The sequence below is a fragment of the Moschus berezovskii genome, chromosome X, assembly GCF_049115385.1.
Source record: "Moschus berezovskii isolate FMDL1 chromosome X, NW_MosBer_1.0, whole genome shotgun sequence".
Lineage (NCBI taxonomy): Eukaryota > Metazoa > Chordata > Mammalia > Artiodactyla > Moschidae > Moschus > Moschus berezovskii.
In genome coordinates, this window is record NC_142488.1 from 85480094 (window position 1) to 85505688 (window position 25595).

Consider the following 25595-nt stretch of genomic DNA (forward strand, 5'->3'; position numbering starts at 1 on the left):
TGGAGAGGGAGGCCTGGCGTGCTGTGATTCATGGGGTCGCAAAGAGTCGGACACGACTGAGCGACTGAACTGAACTGAACTGTGGTAGCTTTTTGTTTTACATTAACAATTTGATAGTGTTGAACAGTTCACTTTGCACCATTTAAAAGATCTTACCTTGATTTTTTTTTAATGTATGTCATTTAAAAATGCAAATAGTATAGTGAGAATAAATTTGGAGCCAAAAAGCTGTGTCCAAATCCTAGCTCTATCACAGCCATGTAAATATGAGAAGGTTACCTAACGTCTCTGGACACATTGTCTTCTTCATCCTCTAAATAGCTGATGAGCCCGTTATGAGGATTAAGTTAAATAACATCAGCCGAAGTGTCCCCACATGTCGTACAGTGCTGGTTAAATGATAGGCACAGAACAAGTATCTTTTGAAGTGAGTGGGATCAGTTCAGTTAGGTTTGCTTTTTCTCTAAACATTTTCCTTCAAAATTTTAGTTGAATCGTCAGTCTCAGTTTTCCATGTTAATAGAAAGAATTCTCAGCAGGGTGTTAATTCTCTTGGGGCTACTTGCTTTCTACGAACTGTCTAGAAACTCAGAAATAAAGACATCAAATGAGGACAAAAGAAATCTCCAGGACTTGTCTACCATTTTTGAGAGGATAATTCAGAAGGCTCACTTCAACCTATTTGATCCTTTGGGTCTCATTCCTTATTTTGTATTTCTGTTCATTTGCATGATGGACAGGTAAATGTAGTTTTACAAGTAGGCAAAAATACTTGAATTAAGATAGAACTGATTCATGGAGCTGACTACGGGAGAATGACAGAGGTGAGACAGGGGACTTTCCGATGTGATCAAAACCTTTTAATATTTTTAAGTGTTCTGTAGATTTTTAATATTCTACTTGAATAAGTGAAACAAAATTTTATCCATCAGTTGTTTCCCACAGTTTCACCATTATTGAATTTATATTATTGTAATATATTCATGTCTTCTTTTCATGTTATGCTATCATTAAACTTGAGATAAGGCTATTACATCATGAGGTCCTTAGGGCAAATGGTCTGAAAATATTTTAAGTAAGTCCCTGGCATTTTTATATTTGTCTTTTATTTGTTTAGGAGTGTTTTATTTTAGTATGTTGTATAGTATTAGAATCATATATTTTACATTAACTTCATTTAAAATATATGAGAACATATGAAATCATGGTTTTATGAACTTTCCAACGTATATTGTGAATTAAATTGTGTATTTTAGTTTCTATATTAGTGAACAATATTTTATAAAAATTGAAGTATGTGCAATTGCAAACATGACTTTGTTCTAAATGTTTGGTGGTATAAGAATTTATCATATTGAAGAGTTTATCAGAAATGTGATCCATTCCAAATAATTAGTATAGTTCAATAGCTACTTTGAATATTTGTTCTAACAAAGAATCACAAAAGATATTAAAGGTTCATGAGCTCAGAAGCTTAGATGACGGTACTAAAATATGGCCTGAAGAGTGCTTTGTGTTTGCCAAAAATAGGAGGGTGGTATTGCTATATGACAGCAAGGAATGGGAAGACTTTTTAGATGGGTTTATCCTGCTGCAGTATGGCTTTGTATGAAAGTTTGCAAGGGAGATTACCTCCTAGGAATGTTACACCAAGGGAGGAAAGGAATGGGGGATGAATTGATAGATTGGGATTGACATATATACACTTGTTGTTGTTCAGTTGCTAAGTCGTGTCCACCTCTTTGCAACCCCATTGACTGTAGCCTGCCAGGCTCCTTTGTCCATGGGCTTCTCCAGGGAAACATACTGGAGTGGGTTCTCATTTCCTTCTCCAGGGGCTCTTCCCAAACCAGGGATCGAACCTGTGTCTCCTGCATTGGTAGGGACTGGGCCATCAGGGAAGCCCCCATATATATATCCACTATTATGTATGAAATAGATAACTAATGAGAACCTGTTGTATAGCACAGAGACCTCTTATCATTGTTCTGTGGTGACCTAAATGGGAAGGAAAACCAAAATAAAGGGATATATGTATACATATAGCAGATTCACTTTGTTTTACAACAGAAACTAAGACAACATTATAAAGCAACTATGCATTCATGCTAAGTTGCTTCAGTCGTGTCTGACTCTGTGCGACCCTATGGACTGTAGCCTGCCAGGCTTCTCTGTCCGTGCGATTCTTCAGGCAAGAATAGTGAAGTGGGTTCCTGTGCCCTCCTCCAGGGGATCTTCCTGACCCAGGAATCGAACCTGCATCTCTTATATCTCTTTCATTAGCAGGCAGGTTCTTTACCACCAGTGCCACCTGGGAAACACTTAAAGCAACTATATTCCAATAAATTAAACACACACACACACACACACAAAATTATATGAATGAGAGCAGATGTGATTTAATGGAGAATTCTTCCTGCTGGAATGTTTAAAATATCTTATTTTTCCTTCTCTTCCAATTGTGGAACCTGTCTTCTGTGAAGTATTTGATAAGGTGTGACCATTGTCTTCCAGACTGTACACTCTGTACTCAGATTTAATTCTGCCTTTATACCTAGATCATGGAATTAGACACTGTCAAAAGTTAAAGTCAAAATTAACTTTATAACTTCTCTTATTCATTTTGTTTGTTTCATGGAAGGAAAAGCCGAGGCTCAAAGAAGTTTACATCACACAGCCAATCTGGAATCACAACTCAGTTCAGATGATAGCCAGTTCATTGATTTTTTTTTTTCCTCCTGTAGTTTGGTCTGTTTTTTCCTGCTGTGATATGCATATGGCTGAGGAAGTTGAGAGCTTACTGTTGGACAGGAATATAAAATAGCCATAAAAGTTTACTAATTAAACAGTTCATGCAATAAAAAGTAGCCACAGAAGTTTACTAATAACACAGTTCAAGCAACATCTATCATTGGAAGGCAGAGTGGAAATTAAATGACCTTTTAAAATATTTTCTTCTGGTATTAGGGGCATAGGATTCCATTTCTGCATTAGTAAGCAGCATTTGAGTAAAATGAAAGTGTAGTTCAAATACTAATAACACCATCATTTGTTTTATCTCGTATGAAGGACTGAAAGTGATGGCCCCATTTAATGAAATGAAGTCTTTCAGCTCTCTGAAAACAACAAGAGTAAATATTTTGGCCGTCGTTTTATAATTTTCTTAAGTGTATATAGTTGAATAGAGTTGAAAAATTACTTGCTTCTCAGGAAAAGCAAATGAGGTCTCTCTTTTTCCTTGAATGCTGTGATGAATTGCTACATCATCTCCTTGGACTTTCTACTCTTCAGTGGTTTATTCTTAAAATACCACCTTTAATGTAGTGGGGGATTAAAAAAAATAGCAACAGCAAAACATTATGTTGGGTTTTAGTCACGTAAACCCTCTGCAGGCCCCTTAAACTCTTGGGCAAGTCACTTAAATTGCATGTACGGTGGAGGGAGGGGGGATGTGTTCTTACAAAATTGGGTTATTTTACCAATTCCATATACGCATACATGCAAACTGTAAACACTAAACAAATAGAACACAAGTATGGACAAGTCCCTTCCCTGTCTACTTAGCTCTAATCTTTCACCTTTTCCTAGACATTTAGTAAAGATAATTAACTCTCCACTTGAATGTCTAACCATCCCTTGAAAGAGCATTCCCAAAAGAACTCAACTTTTTGTTCCATCCCCCAGATAAATATCTCCTTTTCTTATCTCCTGGAAATATTTTCATCCCTTCTCTCTTCTTTGACTCTGCCTGAGACTCATCCCAGCACATCACGCATTCTTTTTGAGTCTTTGAAGATTTGTTAGAACCACTCTTACCTCCCATTCCCACAGGATTAGCCTTATCTCTCATCACTTCACTCATTTTACTGATATTACTTTTGTTTCCTAGCTGATCTTTTTCTCTAGGCGACTTCCAATCCAGTGCATCTTACTTGATTCAGCTTGATTTTTCTTTTTCCTCCATCCATTCACTTTCTTTGTTAAGAAACAGTAGCAGTGATTGCCATCGGTTTTTAGTTGTTGTTGTTTTAAATCCTGTAGAGAATCTCTAGTTAATTTCAAAGATTTGTTGAATTTCTAAGTCTTAAGTTTGAATAATTTGTAAGTGACTTGACTTTGCCTTTCTCTATGTCTTTGCATCCTTTGTCTTTCATATCTTTAAAAATGTGACTTAAAACTCACCTTCTCCTAGAAATGCTCCCTATTTTCTATGCCAAACTGAATATTGTCTGTTCTTCTGTGCATTTGTACTATTATATTCATATTTTTTTCTAGTGGTATTTGAAAATGATCTTTCATGTAATGCTGACATTCTGAACTATATCATAAGCATTCTCTGTTTTACTAATTTTTTCAGTTCTTTTTGAACCAATCAGATGCATGGTATTATATTCTGTTTATATGAAATATTCTGTTATCATCTCATTTGGTGGCATTTTAGAGATTATCCAAATATTAGACTGACCCTGTGTGTAGGGCCATATTGAGGGGGTGAGCAGTCCATGCTAACATTGGTGTCAGATTTACGTATTTCTGCTTCTTGACTGTTTAATTCTGTGTTGTCTCTCAAGGGTTTCTGAGAGCTATAAAAAACACCCCAGCCTCCTTTGTTGAACCAATGGACCTTATGAAACTAAGCATGTGGATTCCATACTGAGTCAAGCAATACTTATATGGAACCTACTATAGTATAGTAGGTGTTTCTGTCAGTTCTTAATGTTTATGTCACAATTGACTCTGCAGTGAAAGTTCTTTTGCACTGAGTGGTGAAAACTATCATAGTGTATACAGTTTCCCCAGCTCCAGCTGCCTTTTTTGGAGGGAGTGTCTTTTAGGCAAAGGGATGGTGGTGGTCTCCATTAACCTAAATGTATGCAAACTGTTTTTGGCACATTAAATCCAAAGGGAACAAGCACTAGATCTAGTTTATATAAGTTCCATGATGTGAATAAATTAAAAAATGAAATCATGGCTACTTTCAGATGAAAAGATTTGGTGTTGGTGAAGAATATATTCACACATAGGGAACCTTGGGTTCCTTTAAATCCACAAAGAACATCTCAACTAATATACAGGCAAGTTTCTCCCCAGGATGCATATAATATGAACACATGCTTGCCCTTTGGACCAAGGGACATGTCAGCAGTCTAGAGAAGAATTGAGCTTACTTAAGCAGGAGTTTGGGGACGTTCATCAGAGTTTTTCCTCAGATCCTGAACATATGGGCTTCTTTTATCTGATAGTATGCCCAGGTCTCCTTTAAAGAGCCAACAGGTCATGAGTCATAAAGAGGGCAGACTTTCAGAGGATGAACAATTAGTAGATGGTGGAGTGAACAGCCACATAGGAGTGGATGCTTAGTGTAGCACCACATCTAAAGGGAAGCCAAGATCCCCCAAAGTGATCCCCCTAACCAGCAAAAAACCATGCCTGGCATAACAAATGTATTGGGTGATCTTATATTGATATACTGCCTTATTTCTGATTAATAATAATTTTATTTTTTAAGAATATGTCATTGGCATTTATTCTAGATCCTTTCTTCGTATAGTCTAATGAATTGTTTTGCATTTGATGGTGGAATAGTGGTAAAGTTTTCTCAGTGAATGTTTACAAATAAACATTAACACATGTTAGTAGTTGGGAAAACAATCAAGTTTTGAGGATTCCAATAAAGACTGTTACTGGTTTAGAAACTTAGTGCCCCAGGGCAGAAATACTGTATGGGTTATTTTCAATAAATAATTTGAATACTGCTTCGAGGGCGAAATATTTCAAGCAAAATGAGATTTGTGATTTGTTGTAGGATTTTTTCAATTTTTATTCAATTAGCACTTCTCGGTTTATGCTACAAATAAATGTGTAAGCATGAATGTTGTTCAGGATCATCTCTTTGTCTCTTGCCTTAATCTTTTTTAAACTCAATTGACAGTTCTTGATGTGAAAATATATGGAATATTGAGAAACAGTCAGCAAAATACCAAAAATTATTTTTCCTTAAAAAAGTGAGTAAAACAAGTTTAGACAAAATGAATTAAAGCCTTGGGAATTATTACTTTACTTGCAGAGGTAAAGTATACTGAGCAGTAAGTCTCCTGCTGCTGCTTCTGCTAAGTCGCTTCAGTCGTGTCCAACTCTGTGCGACCCCACAGATGGCAGCCCACCAGGATCTCCCGTCCCTGGGATTCTCCAGGCAAGAACACTGGAGTGGGTTGCCATCTCCCTCTCCAATGCATGAAAGTGAAAAGTGAAAGTGAAGTCGCTCAGTCGTGTCCTTCTCTTCGTGACCCCATGGACTGCAGCCCACCAGGCTCCTCCGTCCATGGGATTTTCCAGGCAAGAGTACTGGAGTGGCTTGCCATTGCCTTCTCCGAGCAGTAAGTCTAGATTTTGCAAATATGAAGTCATTTTATAGATAATGATGAACAGCTGAAAAATGCCCCTCACTGGCTCAACAGAAGAAATCAATATCAAATTGAATCGGATGAGCAGAAGCCTAAGTCCCAAACTGTAATGTTTGAAGGCAAAAATGTGAACTCTCCCTGAATGATCAAGAATATCTGAGGACATAAGAATGAATTAAGTTTTACAAAAAATCATTTGGAACTACTCGTCTAATATTTGGCTGTATGTATGCCCTTCAAAGCATAACATTAATAAGGTGTAACCATATGAGCCCACTTCTATTGAAGCCTATTGTTTATCCCTTCACGCTGGAAGAAACTGCTTTTCTGAATCTTGGTCTTATCCTCCCATGCTTTTCCTTATACTTTTATTACATAGGAATGTATATCCCTAAGACATATATGCTTAGCTTTTACCTTTCTGAAAATTTTGAATGAGTAGAATCATTCTATATACATGTTCTACTATTAGGTTTTATAACTTTTTTTGAGACATCCATTTTGATGTATGTAGCTTTTTTTTTTTTCATTTTTTTCATGATATTGTTTTCCATAGTATGAATATTCCATGATTCATTCCACATTATCCTTTCAGGGAATGTTTGGATTGTTCCTCAGTTCAATTCAGTCACTCAATCGTATCCTACTCTTTGTGACCCCGTGGATTGCAGCACGCTAGGCCTCTCTGTCCATCACCAAATCCCGGAGTCCACCCAAACCCATGTCCATTGAGTCAGTGATGCCATTCAACCATCTCATCCTCTGTCATCCCCTTCTCCGCCTGCCTTCAATCTTTCCCAGCATCAGGGTCTGATTGAAGCTCCAAAGTATTGGAACTTCAGCTTCAGCATCAGTCCTTCCAGTGAATATTCAGGACTGATTTACTTTAGGACTGACTGAGTTGATCTCCTTGCAGTCCAAGGGACTCTCAAGAGTCTTCTCCAACACCACAGTTCAAAAGTATCAATTCTTCAGTGCTCAGCTTTCTTTATGGTCAAACTCTTGCATCCGTACATAACTGATGGAAGTACCATAGCAGTCTGGAAGTACCATATGCTGGAAGTACCATACCATAGAAGTACCAAGTAATGTCTCTGCTTTTTAATATGCTGTCTAGGTTGGTCATAACTTTTCTTCCAAGGAGCAAGCGTCTTTTAATTTCATGGCTGCAATCACCATCTGCAGTGATTTTGAAGCCCAAGAAAATAAAGTCTCTCATTGTTTCCCCATCTGTTTTCCATGAAGTGATTTAATCGGATGCCATAATCTTAGTTTTTTGAATGTTGTGTTTTAAACCAGCTGTTTCACTCTAATCTTTCACTTTCATCAAGAGGCTCCTCAGTTCCTCTTTGCTTTCTGCCGTACCGGTGTTTATATCTGCATATCTGAGGTTACTGATATATATTGAAAAGGAAAGCAATACCTATCTGAATGCAGAGTTCCAAAGAATAGCAACCGAGAGAAAGCCTTCCTAAGTGACAATGCAAAGAAATACAAGCTGATTCTGTAGTCTTATAATTACTCAATTATGGTGTGTGTTCTTCTTCTGCTTTACCAAATAATGCCAAATTAATTTGTGTAATACTTATATTAAGTTATACTACTAAGGCTGTATTAGAGTTCTCATTGCTTTGAATTAGTAATTCTCATACTTAGTTGTGTATTAATAGCATTTAGGGAAACTTAGAAAAGTACCATTGCCTTGACCCCCTATCCCCAGAGCAACTCAGTGATAATTTGGGAAGCTGGGACCCAGGTATCATTTTCCCCTTAGCTTTATTCAACTATCCCTCTATGTTTTCATCTCTTAAGTGTTTAATCTATTTTAATTTGATTTTTCTATAAAGTGTGAAATAGAAGTCCCAATTTCTTTCATTGTTCCTATTGTTACATGAATACCCACTTTTTCTAGAACCAGTTGTTAAATAGACCGTAATTTTCCCATCATGTATTTTTGAACCCTTATCAAAGATCTGTTACATGGATTTATTTATGGGTTCTCATTTGTTTCCTATATGTCTGTCTTTATCTCAACACCATGCTTCTTTGGCTACTAGAGCTTTATAATATATTTTAAAAATCAAGAAGTGAGATTATTCCAGCTTTATTCATTTTTCTCAAGATTGCTTTGGCCAAACTGAGTGCACCATTTTTTTTTAAAGCTTCCAAGGTTGTTTTTATGTGAAGATGGCATTGAAAAGCAATGTCTTACACTCTAAATATTGTAGAAATTTTGTATTTTTTCCAGGCAGATATGAAGAAAGAATCTCATTTTTTGCATTGAAATTCTTTTCTTGAGTATGAAATAATTTAAGCCCCCTTGACACCATTTGTGGGCCACTTGTGGGCCATTTCTGTTTCATCTCCTTTAAAATGCTTCATTTAGTCTTTTGTCCATGTTGCTTATCTTTTTTGTTTTGTCTGATTTCTTGAGATATTTGGAATATTAGTTTTCTATTGCTTGAATATTTCAAATATTTCCCAATTTTCTTGTCTTTCCCCTCCTTTTTTTTTCATGGTATCTTTTCTGGACCATTTCTTGCTAATTGTAATGTACTTTAATTAATCATTCTTTTAGTCTTTGTGCTTTTATGTCTGATGTAAGAAATTCCTTTCTTATCTAAAGTCATGCAGGTATTCTTATATTTTACTATAAATGTTTTAAGAAGATTTTCATTTACCTTAAATCTTTAATCTACCTGGAATTGATTTCTGTATATACTGTAAAGAACAGAATTTCATATTTTTACATGTGAATAACTCTTGTGCCATATTAAAAAGCAGAGACATTACTTTGCCAACAAAGGTCCATCTAGTCAAGGCTATGGTTTTTCCCATGGTCATGTATGGATGTGAGAGTTGGACTGTGAAGAAAGCTGATCACCGAAGAATTGATGCTTTTGAACTGTGGTGCTGGAGAAGACTCTTGGGAGTCCATTGGACTGCAAGGAGATCCAACCAGTCCATTCTAGAGGAGATCAATCCTGGGTGTTCATTGGAAGGACTGATGCTAAAGCTGAAACTCCAATACTTTGGCCACCTCATGCGACGAGTTGACTCACTGGAAAAGACTGATACTGGGAGGGATTGGGGGCGGGAGGAGACGGGGACGACAGAGAATGAGATGGCTGGACAGCATCACCAACTCGATGGACATGAGTTTTAGTGAACTCCGGGAGTTGGTGATGAACAGGGAGGCCTGGCGTGCTGTGATTCATGGGGTCGCAAAGAGTCGGACACGACTGAGTGACTGAACTGAACTCTTATGCCAGCATTATTTATTATATAATAGGGGAAGTCAATCACATTTTCTTTTTCTAAGAATCTATTGATGATTCTTCCTTCCACCACATAAATTTTATAATCAGCTGTCAAACTCCAGCAACAACACAAATTTTGTTTCGGTATTTTATTGGAATTAGCTAAACTTTCTGGACCGATTTCTGTATATTGAGATCCATATAATACATGATACTTCCTATTCTGAATGTGGCATATGTGTCTGTTCACTTATTCATTACTTTAAACATCCTTTTTTCACACTCTTCTAAGCTATCTGTTGTTACTTCTTATTTTGGTTATTTTAAAAATTTAACAAGTTAGAATTGTTTTGCTAACTCATACAGGTTTGCTTAGATTTAGTCACATATTTCCGGAGAAGGCAATGGCAAGCCACTCCAGTAGTATTGCCTAGAAAATCCCATGGATGGAGGAGACTGGTAGGCTGCAGTCTGTGGGGTCACTAAGGGTCGGATATGACTGAGTGACTTCACTTTCACTTTTCACTTTCACACATTGGAGAAGGAAATGGCAACCCACTCCAGTGTTCTTGCCTGGAGAATCCCAGGGACGGGGGAGCCTGGTGGGCTTCCGTCTATGGGGTCACACAGAGTCGGACACGACTGAAGTGACTTAGCAGCAGCAGCAGCAGTCACATATTTCACTTTCATGAATACCTTCCTTCTCCAGTGAAAGAACTTCCTTCTAGGATCATTTTACTTCTTTGTGAAGCACCTCTTTTTAAAGTAACTTTAGTGAGATTTTGGACTTAGTAAAAACTCCATTTGCTTTAAATTGTATTTATTTCACCTTTATTATTAAAAAATATATTCAATGAATATGTAGTTCTAGCATGCTAACATTTCTTTCTTATCCATATGAACAGATTCTTTCACCATATTTTGGCTTTGGTTTTGTTAAGCAAGCTGTAGTCTAAATTGACATTCCTTGGAGATAACCTGCCTGTTCTATTCTTCTAACTCTTTTGGTTTTTGGTGTTCTATAGTTTTATTAAGATGTGTCTCGGTGTGGATTTTTTTTTATCTTGATTTATTGGGCTTCTTAAATTTAAAATTTGTTCTGCTCCATCAATTCTGGAAATTTTTTTAGCAATTTTCATTTAGAATATTATCCTTCTCCCATGCTGTCTATTCCTGCTTACTGTTTACTCCAATTGCTTATTTTGAACATTCTCAGTCTGTTTTGGGATTTTTTGATTGTTTAGTTTTACATCTATTTTGTATTTTGTCATTGTGTAGTGTACTCTAGAGCATTTCTTTCAGGCTTATCTTTCAGTTTACTAATTCTTTTGTGATTTGTACCTAATTATCTGTTTTTCCTATCCAGTGAGCTTTCTAATGTCACTTATTATATTTTTTATATGTAGAAATGCTTTGTTTATTGAATATTCTTACATCTTTAAGGTATACATCTTTATAAGTCTAATTCTATTGTTTTTGCTCACTCTTACTAATGTTTGTTTACTTCTTTCTGTATCATCTGTATTTTTATTGTGAACTAATGACTTCCCTGGTGGTGTTAGTGGTAAATGACCCACCTGCCAATGCAGGAGACATAAGAGACCAGGTTTGATCCCTGTATGGGGAAGATTCCCTGGAGAAGGGAATAGCAATCCACTCCAATATTCTTGCCTGGAGAATCCCATGGACAGAGGAGCTTGGAGGGCTACAGTTCATGGGATTGCGAAGAGTCGGACAAGAACTGAACTACTTAGCATGCAATGATTGTTGAGCCTTTTTGGAAATGTTTTGAAACTGAAGTTTAAAGGTACTTTTTTCCTGGAAATTTGCATGAATGACTGCCCATTATATGGGAACACTGCCAAAATGCAATCACTTTAAATTCACAACATGTTTCTTAATAACTGGGTATTTTAAATTCTGACCAAAAACCTGCATGGGCCTGGATTGTGGTTAGAGGTTTCCAGGGAGTCACTGGTTACCCCTACAGGTGTCCACAGTCATGGAGAAAACAGACAAGTCCCCATGGTCTTTTTCTCTGTGGTGGACTTTGTTTATTTTGTTCGTTTCTTTTGTTTTTCTTTAAGTCTTTCACTTATCTCTTAGGGTTTTAGATGTGAATCAGAACCAACTTTCCCTACACCTTGTGAAAGCTCTAGGCTTTGTGTAACATCCTATGTTTGAGGCCCATTAAAGTTAAAAACTCTATTACACTGGAAACTGATAGGTTTTCCTAGGGCAGACTTGGCCTTCAGTGTTTGGTTATATGCCTGGATTAATGCTTTCCTTTAGTTTCCTTTCTTTGAACAGAGGTGGGGGGTATTGTAAATTTCTTGACAGCTTATGTTTTCATCTTAAGGTATTTTTAAGAATTTTATGCATTCTATAAATTGACAGTCCTTAGACAATTTGACTACCCAATTGATTAAGATAACTAACTAGCTAGAAACAGAAGTCTTTTCTAAAGTATCTCAATGACTCTTGTATTAGAAATTTGGGAGAAACCTGCCACGGTGTTCAGATAAGTATGTTTTAAGTTCCACAGATGCCAAATATTGTTTCTGCTTAGTTAAAACAAAAACATGTTGTCAGCTTGGAATGGGTATTTGATGTGTCAAAAAATGTCCAGGATAGTAGATGCTTCACATGGACTTTCTGGTTCTTTAACCTAAGGTATAACTAAGATATAACTAACTAACTAAGGTATAACTAAGAAGAGAAGCAAAAAGCAAAGGAGAAAAGGAAAGATATACCCATTTGAATGCAGAGTTCCAAAGAATAGCAAGGAGAAATAAGAAAGCATTCCTCAGTGATCATTGCAAAGAAATAGAGGAAAATAATAGAGGGCGAAAGACTAGAGATGTCTTCAAGAAAATTAGAGATACCAAGGGAACATTTCATGCAAAGATGGACACAATAAAGGACAGAAATGATATGGACCTAACAGAAGCAGAAGATATTAAGAAGAGGTGGCAAGAATACACAGAAGAACTGTACAAAAAAGATCTTCATGACGTAGATAATCACGATTGTGTGATCATTCTCCTAGAGCCAGACATCCTGGAATGTGAAATCAAGTGGGCTTTACGAACCATCACTACAAACAAAGTTAGTGGAGGTGATGGAATTCCAGTTGAGATATTTCAAATCCTAAACGATGATGCTGTGAAAGTGCTGCACTCAATATGCCAGCAAATTTGGAAAACTCAGCAGTGGCCACAGCACTGGAAAAGGTCAGTTTTCGTTCCAATCCCAAAGCAAGGCAATGCCAAAGAATGCTCAGACTACCGCACAATCACACTCATCTCACACGCTAGTAAAGTCATGCTCAAAATGCTCCAAGCCAGGGTTCAGGAATACGTGAACCGTGAACTTCCAGATGTTCAAGCTGGTTTTAGAAAAGGCAGAGGAACCAGAGATCAAATTACCAACATCTGCTGCATCATCGAAAAAGCAAGAGAGTTCCAGAAAAGCATCTCTTTCTTCTTTATTGACTATGCCAAAGCCTTTGACTGTGTGGATCACAATAAACTGAGGAAAATTCTGAAAGAGATGGGAATACCAGACCACCTGACCAACCTCTTGAGAAACCTGTATGCAGATCAGGAAACAACAGAACTGGACATGGAACAACAGACTGGTTCCAAATAGGAAAAGGAATACGTCAAGGCTGTATATTGTCACCTTGCTTATTTAACTTATATGCAGAGTACAGCATGAGAAACTCTGGCCTGGATGAACCACAAGCTGTAATCCAGATTGCCAGGAGAAATATCAATAACCTCAGATATGCAGATGACACCACCCTTATGGCTGAAAATGAAGAAGAACTAAAGAGCCTCTTGATGAAAGTGAAAAAGGAGAGTGAAAAAGTTGGCTTAAAGCTCAACATTCAGAAAACGACGATCTTGCCATCTAGTCCCATCACTTCATGGCTAATAGATGGGGAAACAGTGGCTGACTTTGTTTTGGGGCTCTAAAATCACTGCAGATGTTGTTTGCAGCCATGAAATTAAAAGGCACTCCTTGGAAGGAAAGTTATGACCAACCTAGATAGCATATTAAAAAGCAAAGATGTTACTTTTTCAACTAAGGTCTGTCCAGTCAAGGCTATGGTTTTTCCAGTAGTCATGTATGCATGTGAGAGTTGGTCTATAAATAAAGGTGAGCGCGTAAGAATTGATGCTTTTGAACTGTCATGTTGGAGAAGACTCTTGAGAGTCCCTTGGACTGCAAGGAGATCCAACCAGTCCATCTGTTCATTGGAGGGACTGATGTTGAAGCTGAAACTCCAATACTTTGGCCACCTGATGCGATGAGCTGACTCATTTGAAAAGACCCTGATGCTGGGAAAGATTGAGGGCAGGAGAAGAAGGGGACAAAAGAGGATGAGGTGGTTGGATGGCATCTCCGACTCAATGGACATGAGTTTGGGGAAATTCCGTGAATTGGTGATGGACAGGGAGGCCTGGCTTGCTGCGGTTCATGGGTTGCCATGAGTCAGATACGACTGAGCGACTGAACTGATTGAACAGAACTAAGGTATATCCATATGCTTCTATGTTTGTTTTGGATGAAAGTGTCTATATCCAGTACTTATAAGAAAAAAGGGAAGTAAATTCTTAACAATAGCCAGTCAGGTTTGTTTCTCTTTTAAACAAATTGGAATGATTTACAGTATTCCGATTCTTTTGGAAAAAGAAGCCACCTCATGTTTGTGTATAGATTGTCTTTGTAAACAGTGACATGTTTCTGCCTTTGGATTTGCATAGGAGTTGTGGCATTCTGATGTGGCACATTTCATTTAACAATATGGCCATTCTCTGGTACACTCAGTTTTCATAGTCTGCATTGACTTGCATTGTTCCATATGCCTAAACAAAAATTGTGGTTGAAAAACACTGAGTTCTTAAGGCGAAATGATTGAATATTGCATTAGCATACACCTGTATACTTAAATGAATGTTGTAGATTGTCCCTTGGGATATTCCACTAAAGTACATTGCACTGTTTTCATTTCAAGACCTGTAAGATCTACCAGCAAGGCTACCTGTAAGGCTATCTACATGTAACACTATCTACCTGTAAGGCTACCTGTAAGTAGCCTTCAAACTTCAAACCTATCCATCATAGGTGTCTTGGCTATTGGGGTAGGATTCAGCTTTTGAAATATTTATATATAATATTTTATAGCAGTTGCATCCTTGTATTTGTTTATCATGGCCATAATAAGGTGATATCTAATGAAAGCAGAGTGTACCGAAATAACATACTATACTCCTGTCACGTATTTTAAGTAATATAAATCTTCTGTTATATATCTGAGAGTATTAGTTTGTATCCTTATATTGAAAAGATATTTTGTGTTTAATTTGAAATATGTCAATTCTAAATATATGAGAGTTATATGTATATAACTAGATATTGTTTGTACTATACTTAGGCACACTATATTACATTTAGACAAGGCCATACCCACCTCATATACTATTTAATATTCATAGTGAATAATTCATTCTGTATATTCTCTACACTTTTTAAATTCTTTATATCACCTTTAAGGTTTAATATGATTTTGAAGTTTTGTTTTTGTGTATAGAGTGGAACATAAACAAAATAGAAGATAATTATCATCAAAGGAATGAATACTTTTAGTAATTATCTTTCAGAATAATTGTAAATCATGCAAATTATTTTAGAAAGCAATACATTTCTGTAAATAGGATCACGACATTAGTCGGAGTTGAAATTTTTATGTACAAAGTATTCACAATTTTTCTATCTATAATTATAGAAGTTGTAAATATATCTAAGATCTCTAGTAATCTAATACAGAATGAGAACACTTTGATAAATTTAATTGAACTGAAATTAGGAAACTTTAGATACACATGATTTCTATGGCCCAGATTTTTGGCTGCAGAATGTAAAATAAGGGTTGAATTCCAAAGACATTTTGACAGAAAGAATCATCAGAACTTGTGAAAAAGTGAAATGGGTAAGTGTTAGTCACTCAGTCTTGTCCAACTCTTTGTGACCCCATGGACTGGAGCCTGCCAGGCTCCTTTGTCCAGGGAATTCTCCAGCCAAGAATACTGGAGTGGGTTTCCATTCTCTTCTGCAGGGTATCTTCCCCACCTAGGGATAGAATCCAGGTCTCCTGCATTGCAGGCAGATTCTTTACCATCTAAGCCACCATGAAACCCTCCGAACTTGTAACTGAGTGACAGACTCCTGTTGGAAAGCTTAGAGGATGGAGAGGATGCCAGTCCTATTGGCAGAATGGGGCCTTTAGGAGAAGCTGATAAGGTAAGGGATCAGAGTGAGGATGGATTCTCCTTTAGATTTGTTGAATTTGCGGTAATGATGGTTCTTCGAAGTAGGACAGGCTGTGGGTTAGAAATATGGAACTTAGGGATTGGCAGGAATCCTGAGGGCTGGAGCTGTTCATTTGGTGCTATTAGTGCTGAAGTGATATTGAAAAGTATGGCTACTCTAGTCAAGTTTAAGATCGAATTAGTAGGAAACCTGTAAAAGGCTGCCTCTTTGTAAGAAAGATATAATCATATTCCAAGGTCATGGCTTTTCTCACCATGTTTTCAATTCTTGTCTTTAACCAACTAACATTTTTTGAAAGGAATAGCTCCTCAAGGAGGGTTAGAAAACCTCTCCCTGAATGTTTTAGACCATTCAGTCAGCATTTTAACATATCTTAACATACGCTTATAGTCTATTTTAGGAGTTACAGAAATGTTAGGAATTCCAAACCAAAAGAGGAAATTGAAGCATAACCTCTTGACAAGAAATGTATTTTGGATCAAATGCAACACAAATTACTGTTAGTCATATGTTGATTATGGTTTCACTGTGTAGGCAGGAGTATAAACAGTCCTGGACCTATAAGTTTCATGAGGGCAGAATCTCTAGTGATTAATGTGGTGACAATCACAGAATCGGCAGCTAGTATATAGTAGCTGAATGGATGGATGAAATACAAAATAAATATAGAACCAGGCCTAGCATCAAAGTGTGTGCCTTTTAACTCAAAGCGAAGAACTAGAACACATGAATGTGACTTCAGAACATTAAAATACACACGTACAATTTAAGACATGCCATGAGAAAGTGTTTCACAATGTATAGTAAGTTATGGTAAGTTATGAGCTTTTGACCAGGCAAAATAGGAGGAAGTTTCCATTAAGATCACAGACATTTATCCAAGACTTATCCATTTCTTCTCTGAATTTTTTACAAAATAAAATCTTTGACAACATAAGTTAAAATAATACTGATATATATATATATATTTATATTTTTTCTCCTATATATAAATAGATTTCTGTGTATATATATATTCACTGTAATGGTATAATTTTAAAAGAATAAGGAAAAAATTTTTAAAAAAAGAAATATTGGCCTCGATCCATTTACGTAGGGAATGATAGAACTTAATCACAGGGAACCTAACTCGACTTTCCTACTACTAAAATGACTTAATGAGATATAAGACAAAAAAGAAAGGTTATGTTTTGGAAAGCAGGAAAGGGCATTATGGTTCAGTACCTTCACTTAACTAACCTTTAAGTGTGCAATTAACATTTAAAGGAAATAAAGTTTTGAAAGAATTGTAGAGTCATTGCAAAAATGTAAAAAAGGAGTTAAAAGCCTATGGACTTTTAGGAGAAATCCCATTAGATAACTGTGACAGTCATCAGAAAGTGAATTTGTGATGCGTAAAAAGAGGAAGAAAAATCTGCTCATTTGATAACATAGTAACTGCTTTCCCCTTTGTTGTTTTCTTTGTGAACTTCAGCTCATTGACATTTTCTAAGATGAAATTTTCATACTGACCTAGAACTGATCTTTTAAACACAAATCTTAGATTGTTTGAAAGATGTTCTATTTTTCTAAAGAAAAATGGAAAGGTTGAAACTTTACAGGATATTTGCCTATTAATTCACAATTTGTCAGAATATAAGTTGTCTAAAAATTTATAGTTTCTAGCCTCTGCTATTACAAACAGCTTTCCCCTTTCAGAATAGGTGGTGTCTGCACTCTTCTTTGCAATTTATTTATAGATCTTTAAGTAGCCATAGTATCAATATGGCAACTAAACAAAAGCTATTTACAATTGTTTAATTGGGCAATAAGACATTTAAACACTAGCCCAATCCACATCTGTTCACCTGTGGTTTGCTTCCTCTTGCTCCTAGCTGCTATTGCAAGACCTTAACTCTTTTCAAAAACTATCTCCATTAGATGTTTCTATGGCTCTCAAGGAATATCTTCTAGATCTTATGAACTAATTTGTCAGCTTTCATGTAGCTGCTTGTGGGTGATTTTCCTCATTTCCTATTTTGATCCCTTTCCTTGGCACCACTGTGAGTGGGGGGAGGAGAGGAGTTTCCCGTGGGGCATAGCTGCTATGTACTGAAGCCCTCTCCATGCCAAGGGTGTGGAGTGTCCTATGGCAAGATAGAGAAACATGTTTTTCTTTACTTGTCTCCTTTTGTTTTTAAACATGCTTGATTTTCGGTATAACCAAGCACTCAGATATATGAGGGGGTAGGTAGACCAGGTCTGGAGATACATCCAAGAAGCAACAATTGCACTCACAATCACTTTCATCCTTTCCAAAATGCAGGCTTTCCTACTGGGCCTAGCCTGATTGCATGATACATACTTCGCTTCCTTTAGGTAGGACAGGGGCTTCCCAAGTGGCTCAGCAGTAAAGAATATGCCTGCATTGCAGGAGATGCAGGTTCGATTTCTGGATCCAGAAGAAGATCCCCTGGAATAGGAAATCGCAACCCACTCCAGCATTCTTGCCTGGAAAATTCCATGGACAGAGGAGCCTGACGCGCTACAGTCCATAGAGTCATAAAGAGTTGAACACAACTGAAGCGACTTAGCATTGATCTTCCAGGAGGTCTAAAAATATGGACTTCCAACTGACTCCAAGGACTGTCCACGTTATTCTTAAACTGTGCATTGAACATTTTTCTCTCTTGGCATACTTTTGAAGATAAGGAGCATAGATGCAAATGAGTACTACTATGTCTGTCCTCTCTCTTCTAACCCTACTTCCTCTTCTATTCAGGACTTGATGGTCATGAAAACATTGTTAATGTCTGATCTTATACTCCATTTTTTAGTATTTATGGAAAAATACTGAGGTATCTTCAGGTATTGCCTATGATGACCACTTGAAACATGGGTTTCTAGATGTAGTAGGTTCATTAAGCAAGAAGTCCTATAACGTTGGCTATATCTACCACACTGAGAGGGTTTTATTCTAAACATTATTTGTAAATAGAATCTACTAAACACTGGCAGATATATAAGCTTGTAACTCAGTCAGAAGACCGTATCAAGAATCAGAATACATCTAAGGCCATCGAATGTGTTCATTATTTCATATAGCTGAACAGAGAAAAGAAATGTCACCTGCCAGGGAGCCTGCAGTGTAAAGATGACTTAACAGGTTATCTGCAGCTGGAAGAGAAGCAAAATAACAACAAGTTTCACATTCAGAGCTAAAATCCTATTATAGGCTTGATTCATTCTATAAATAGTTATTTTCACAGTTAAAACTTAAAATTGAGATGGAAAGTTGAAAATATGCAGAGTTGATATTTTTAATAATGGTAAGAACATTTTTAATCTTTCTAATTGAGTTTCCCTGTAGGGAAAATTATGAAAGTTACCAGTACTTCACAAAAAATCCCATTAACAGAGAAAAAATTTTGAAAAACAATTTATATATATCAGAAATATTCTAGAAAAGTAGAAACAACACCTTGGTGTTTACTTATCTTTCCATTCTATTAAAAAATGATGTTAATGAGGCATAGTAATAGCTGGGCTTAATTTCATTTGATGTTTATATTGCTATATCAATATTGATTTTTCTTTTAGGTCAAATGACATGATATTGTAAATCTTTCGACTAATCAGTACACAGTGGGTGCCATTGCAGGCATAGAGCTTAGTGGAAATGCAAAATTAGTGGGAGGAGAGTAAAGATAGAGACCAAAGAGGACTTAAAAGTAGATTGAGATACAGCTGTTTTCTATGGGACATATAAGGTTATATATTGCCTACTCTTTTTTTTTTATTTGGAAACATTTATAATATATAGTGTACTATTTAACCTCTTTTTAAATATGCAGTTTAACTGGTGTTAAGTATATTTAAATTGTTGTTCAAACGTCACCACTATTTCCAGAATTTTTTCATTATCCCACACAGAAATTCTTTCCTTTTAAGCAGTAACTCCCCATTCCCCTCTGCCCCCACCCCCTGGTAACCTCTTTTCTATTGTGTCTAAGAATCTATTCTAGATCAGTGGGTTCATACAGTATTTGTCTTTTTTTGTCTATCTTATTTCACTAAGCATAAAATTCTCAAGATTCATAAGTGTTTTAGCGTGGATAAAAGCTTTCTTTTTCTAGTGAATATTATTTTGTTGTATATATATATATATATATATACATTTATCAATATATCTTTTGATGGAAAAGTAGGTTGTTTCTGCCTTCTCACTGTTGAATTTATGTACAGTTGTGTACCCATAACTGTTTGAGATGCTGTTTTCAGTTCTTTTTGTTACATACCCAAGATGTAATTGTGGGATCATACGGTTAATTCTGTTTTTAATTTCTAAGAAACCACCAAGCTGTTTTCCACAGTGCTGGTGCCATTTTACATTCTAACCAGCAATGCATAAAGCTTCCTATTTTAATACATCCTTAGTGTGTTAGTCGCTCAGTCGTGGCCGACTCTTTGCGACCCCATGGACTGCAGCCCACCAGGCTCCACTGTCCATGAGATTTTCCAGACAAGCATACTGGAGTGGGTTGCCATTCATCCTTACCAACAGTTTTTATTTCCCACTTGTTGGACAATAGCCATTCTAGTGAGCATTGTAGAAATGGTATCTCATTATAGGTGCTCTTAAAAATGCTATTGTAAATGGACTTGTTTTCTTAATTTCCTTTCAGATGATAGTGCACAGAAATTCAACTGATTTTTACATGCTGATTAGGTATCCTGAAACTTTGCTGAATTCATTTTTTAGCTCTTTCAGTTTTTTTGTTGGATTATTTAGTGTTTTCTTCATATAAAATCATCATCTTTAAACAGAGACAATTTTTTAAAAATTTTATAATTTGAATGCCTTTTATTTCTCTTTCTTGTCTAATTGCTCTGCTTAGAACTGTGATGGATAGATGTGTTGTAAGCATTCATCCTTGCCTTGTTCCTGTTCTTAACAGATATGATTTCAGTCTTTTACTACTGAATATATTAACTGTGACATCTTTTTATATGGTCTTTATCGTGTTGTGAAAGTTTGCTTTTATTCCTAGTTTAAAGAGCATTTTTAAATATGTGTTGGATTTTATCAAATGCTTTTAATGTATTAGTTGAAATGATCATGTGAGATGTTCTCCCTTTATTCTATTAATGTGACATAGTACATTGGTTGTTTTTTTTTTGTTTTTTTTTGGTAAACACTATTTTTAAACACTCTACAAAATAGGATGTTTACTCATTGGATGATATAAATCTGCATTACTGAGGGTTCACATCGCAAAAGAATTAGAGACCATGCGATTTTAGCTTAGCCAGATTCCTTCCTATGCTTTTTTTCTGTATTTGTTAGGTTGAATGAGTTCAATATGGTAAAAAAAATAAAAAGTGGCAAAAGATTAAAAGTGCAAATAGCTTTGCATAATTTTTCTACCCAAAATATAATTAAGTCACAATAATTAAAGTTTTGGCTTGCTTGTTTTTTGTAATATATGTATATATTTTATTGAAGTATAGTTGACTTTAAGGTGCACAACAAATTGATTCAGTTATCCAAATACACATGTATTATTTTTGAAATTATTTTCTATCATAGGATATTGCAAGATACTGACTATAGTTCCCTGTGCTATATAGTAAACCTTTGCTGCTTGTTGTATATCTATTTTTTAATTAGAAATCTAGTATTCTATTCATACTAAGTCAAAGTAGAATCAAAATGTCATAATTTTTTTAGTTAGGCAAAAAATAATAAGTTTTCTAAAATATATATATATATAATACATATTTTATATATGTATACAAAAGCTTTTCTACTTCCCTTGATAAAGGCTTGAAAAAGAACATCAAAGAAAAGAGAGAAATGGACAAATTGGAGAATATAAACTAAATGAAATGGGAGCATTGAATATCAAATGGAAAAAGTGAAACAAACTAGATAAAAGTAAAAGATCATCATATTTTTATATGTTGAATCACCCCTGCATTCCAACTATTATTTTAGTTCTGTATATTTCTTTCTTCAACTCTGTCAATTTTAACTAATGTATTTTGGAGCTTGGTTCTTGGATAGGAATGTGTTCATAATAATTATATCTTCTTGATGGGTTGAAACTTTTATTAATATATAATATCCTTGTCTCTTGTGACCTTTTTGTGATTTTAAGTGACAATTTTAATTTGACAATAATATAGATACCTCACTTTTGTTTTTGGCTACTATATACATACCATATTTTTTCTCATGCTTTTGCTTTCAATCACTTTGTATCTTTTATTGAAAGTATGTAGACTGCATATAGCAGTATGTTTATTTATTTGCTTGTTTTATTAAGGTATAATTGATACATAATTTTATTTACTGCCCTTTAATTTCTACTTGTAGGGCCTCCTTTAGTATTTGGGAACAGAACAGGCTTGCTAGTGATAAAATTATCTCTTTTCTTGTTGCTGTTGTTGTTTTTGTTAATTTAGAAATGTCTTAGTTTTTCATTCTTGAGGATGGTTTTTGTGGGTATAAATTTTTTGTTGATAGTCTTTTATTTCAACACTTATTTTATCCCACTGCCTTTTGACTCCAGTGGGAGAAATCATATAATAATACTATAGAGGATTCCTTAAATGTGACAATTCACTTCTCTATTGCTACTTTAAAAATTATCATTTTCTACATTTGCCACTTTGATTAGAAAGTGTGTCATAGTTCTTTGATGTCCTGCTTGGAGTTAATGAGCTTCTTGGATGTGTGTATTTACGTATTTCATCAGATTTGGAATAAATCATCCCTTGTAGCTCAGTCGGTAAAGAATCTGACCTCAGTGCAGGAGACCCGGGTTTAATCCCTGGGTTGGGAAGGTCGCCTGGAGAAGGAAATGGCAACCCACTCCAGTATGCTTGCCTGGAGAAATTTCATGGACACAGGAGCCTGGTGGGCTGTAGTCCTTGAGGTCGCGAAGAGCTGGGCACTACTGAGTGACTAACACTTCAGATTTGGAAAGTTTTCAATCATTATTTATTCAAATATTTTTTCTTCCCTTTCTCTTTTGGTTATCCTGTGATATATATGTTGGTATGCTTGGTGTCCCACAGATCCCTCATGCTTTGTTTATTTTTCTTCATTCTTTTATCTTTCTGTTCCTTCAACCTAATAATATCAGTTTCCTTACCTTCACATTCATTGATCCTTTCCTCTGCCTGCCCATATCTACTCCTATGCTGCTGCTATTGCTGCTGCTGCTAAGTTGCTTCAGTCGTGTCCAACTCTGTGCGACGTCATAGACGGCAGCCCACCAAGGCTCTCCTGTCCCTGGGATTCTCCAGGCAAGAACACTATAGTAAATTTAAAATTTCAGTTATTGGTACTTTTCACTTTCAGAATTTCTGTTGGATTCCTTTTTGTAATTTCTATGTCTTTATTATTCTTATTCTATTCGTAATATTATTTTCCTTTAGTTATTTGTCCATAGTTTCCTTTAGCTCATTAAGCATGTTTGAAACAGATAATTTAATATTTTTTATTTATAACTTTAAATTCTGAACTTCTTCAGGAATCATTTCTGTCAAATTCTTTTTTCCCTGCATCGGCCATGCTTTATTGTTACTTTTCATGCTTTGTAATATTTTTGTTGAGAACTGGAGATTTGAATATATTATAACTTTGGGAATCTAATTATGCCACTCCTTAAAGACAGCTGATTTTTGTTTTCTGAGGACGGTATTCCTTGTGTGTGTTCACTCTAGTTTGGGTTTCATTATCTCTTCAGTCAGCCAGTGATCTGATAATGCATGCTACGTCGCTTCAGTTATGTCTGACTCTTTGTGACCCTGCGGACTGTAGCCTGTAAGGATCCTCTGTCCATGTGGATTCTTCAGGCAAGAATACTGGAGTGGGTTGCCATGCCCTCCTCCTAGGGGATCTTCCTAACCCAGGGATCAAATCTGTGTCTTTTATGTCTCTTGCATTGTCAGGCGGGTGGGTTCTTTACCACTAGTGTCACCTAGATCTGACAAAGATTTCCTTAGTTGTCTGGTTCCAAAAGGCAGTAGAGGTGTTTCTGCCTGTTTAAATCTTCTAATATATGCCATTAGGGAAAGCTGCTGCAACCAGATAGTGTTGAAACCAAGGCAAGCATCTACCAAACCAGCCAGAATGCACATCTCTGAATTCTGGAGAACAGGATCCCCATTGGTCACCCTGGCATCAGCCATACACTTTTGCATCTTAGGCATTATCCTCTCAGTGACAGGAATGGAAATTCACTCCAGTATTCTTGCCTGGGAATCCCATGGACAGAGGAGCCTGATGAGCTACAGTCCATAGGGTCCCAAAGAGTCAGGCACAACTGAGCAACTAACACACATACACATTGTGTGTGTGTGTGTGTGTGTGTGTGTGTGTGTGTGTATTTAAGTTGTTCTGAAAGATAGTTTTTAAGTGAACTATTTGAAAGATATAAGAAAGATGGTTTTAACAATTTTTCTGAAAGATAGTTTTAAATTGGGTTGCACACTTGTCCCTCAGACTCAGTGTTGGACTATGATGTGGCCAACTTTGAAGTGGTAAAGTAGAAATAGCTGGGAAAATGATGTGAGTAGTGTAGGGGCCAAAGAGAGGCTTCTTTCTTTGATAATTATTTTAGAAATTGGAAATCACATAGAAGAACAAAATAGGAAAAAATGCAGATATTATAAATAATTGGAGATTATTTTTATAGGCTTGATGTGGTTTGTAAGATTGAAAATGATTCCAAAGTTTGCCAATATTGAAGAGTATAGTTGACGATTATTATTACTGCACATGAGTAAATTCTACATAGTATTTTTCTGTTTTTTTATAGATTGACTAATTATCATGACAGTAAATAAATCTTAAAATTATGGTATGTGTTTAAGACCTAGAAAGTTAGTCAATTTTGTAATGTTATTTATTGTCATATGATTTTTTAATTTAACATTTATATACAATAGTGCAGAGAAACCAAACGCTTCTATATATTTATTCACATTAAATTGTAGCTGTTTTTTGGTTAAGTTTTTGGGGAGAAGGGGAAGATACACTGGTACTGTGACAGAAGCACAATCAGAAATTTATCCAGTATACTAGTTGATCACTTTTATAGTTGTTAATATATCTTTTATAATCCTAATAATGAAATACTAAACTGTTATGCTTTCATTTCTTTTTAGAACCTTGTAAAACATCTTCCTGAGCAGAAGGTACTCAATGAACTAGCAGAGCTGAAGAATGAATATGAGGACCTCTGTGAGCCTGAACAGTTTGGAGTTGTGGTATGTATCTAACCTAAGGGCCCACAGACTCAGCTTGGAGGTGACAGTTAACACAAACGGAGGAGGTGGGGAGGGAGGAAGACATTTCAATTGCTTATATTTATTTTTTTTTCCTACTGTATAACTATATAACTTATGTAACATTGGCTGTTGGAAAAAAACAACATAATATTATTGAAAAATAAAGCAGTTAAGATCTACATTATGAAATACCTCCCAACATCTCAGGGATCTTCCTCTATATCACTGCTGATATTAATATTAATACATGAAAATAACATGTTATTGAATTGACTATTTTTCCTTCTATTTAGATCTTGCTATTAGAATT

The 25595-nt window shown here is 35.9% G+C and overlaps 1 protein-coding gene across 9 annotated transcripts in view; it reads left to right on the forward strand.

Annotated features, from left to right (window-relative positions):
• DIAPH2 (diaphanous related formin 2) overlaps nucleotides 1–25595 on the forward strand; it is a 1076961-nt gene that overhangs the window by 494120 nt on the left and 557246 nt on the right. For all 9 annotated transcript variants that reach the window (XM_088834166.1, XM_055438268.2, XM_088834164.1 and 6 more), the window contains one exon: nucleotides 25163–25264. In XM_088834166.1, the coding sequence (XP_088690292.1) occupies nucleotides 25163–25264 (102 nt within the window). The remainder of the gene's footprint in view (nucleotides 1–25162; nucleotides 25265–25595) is intronic.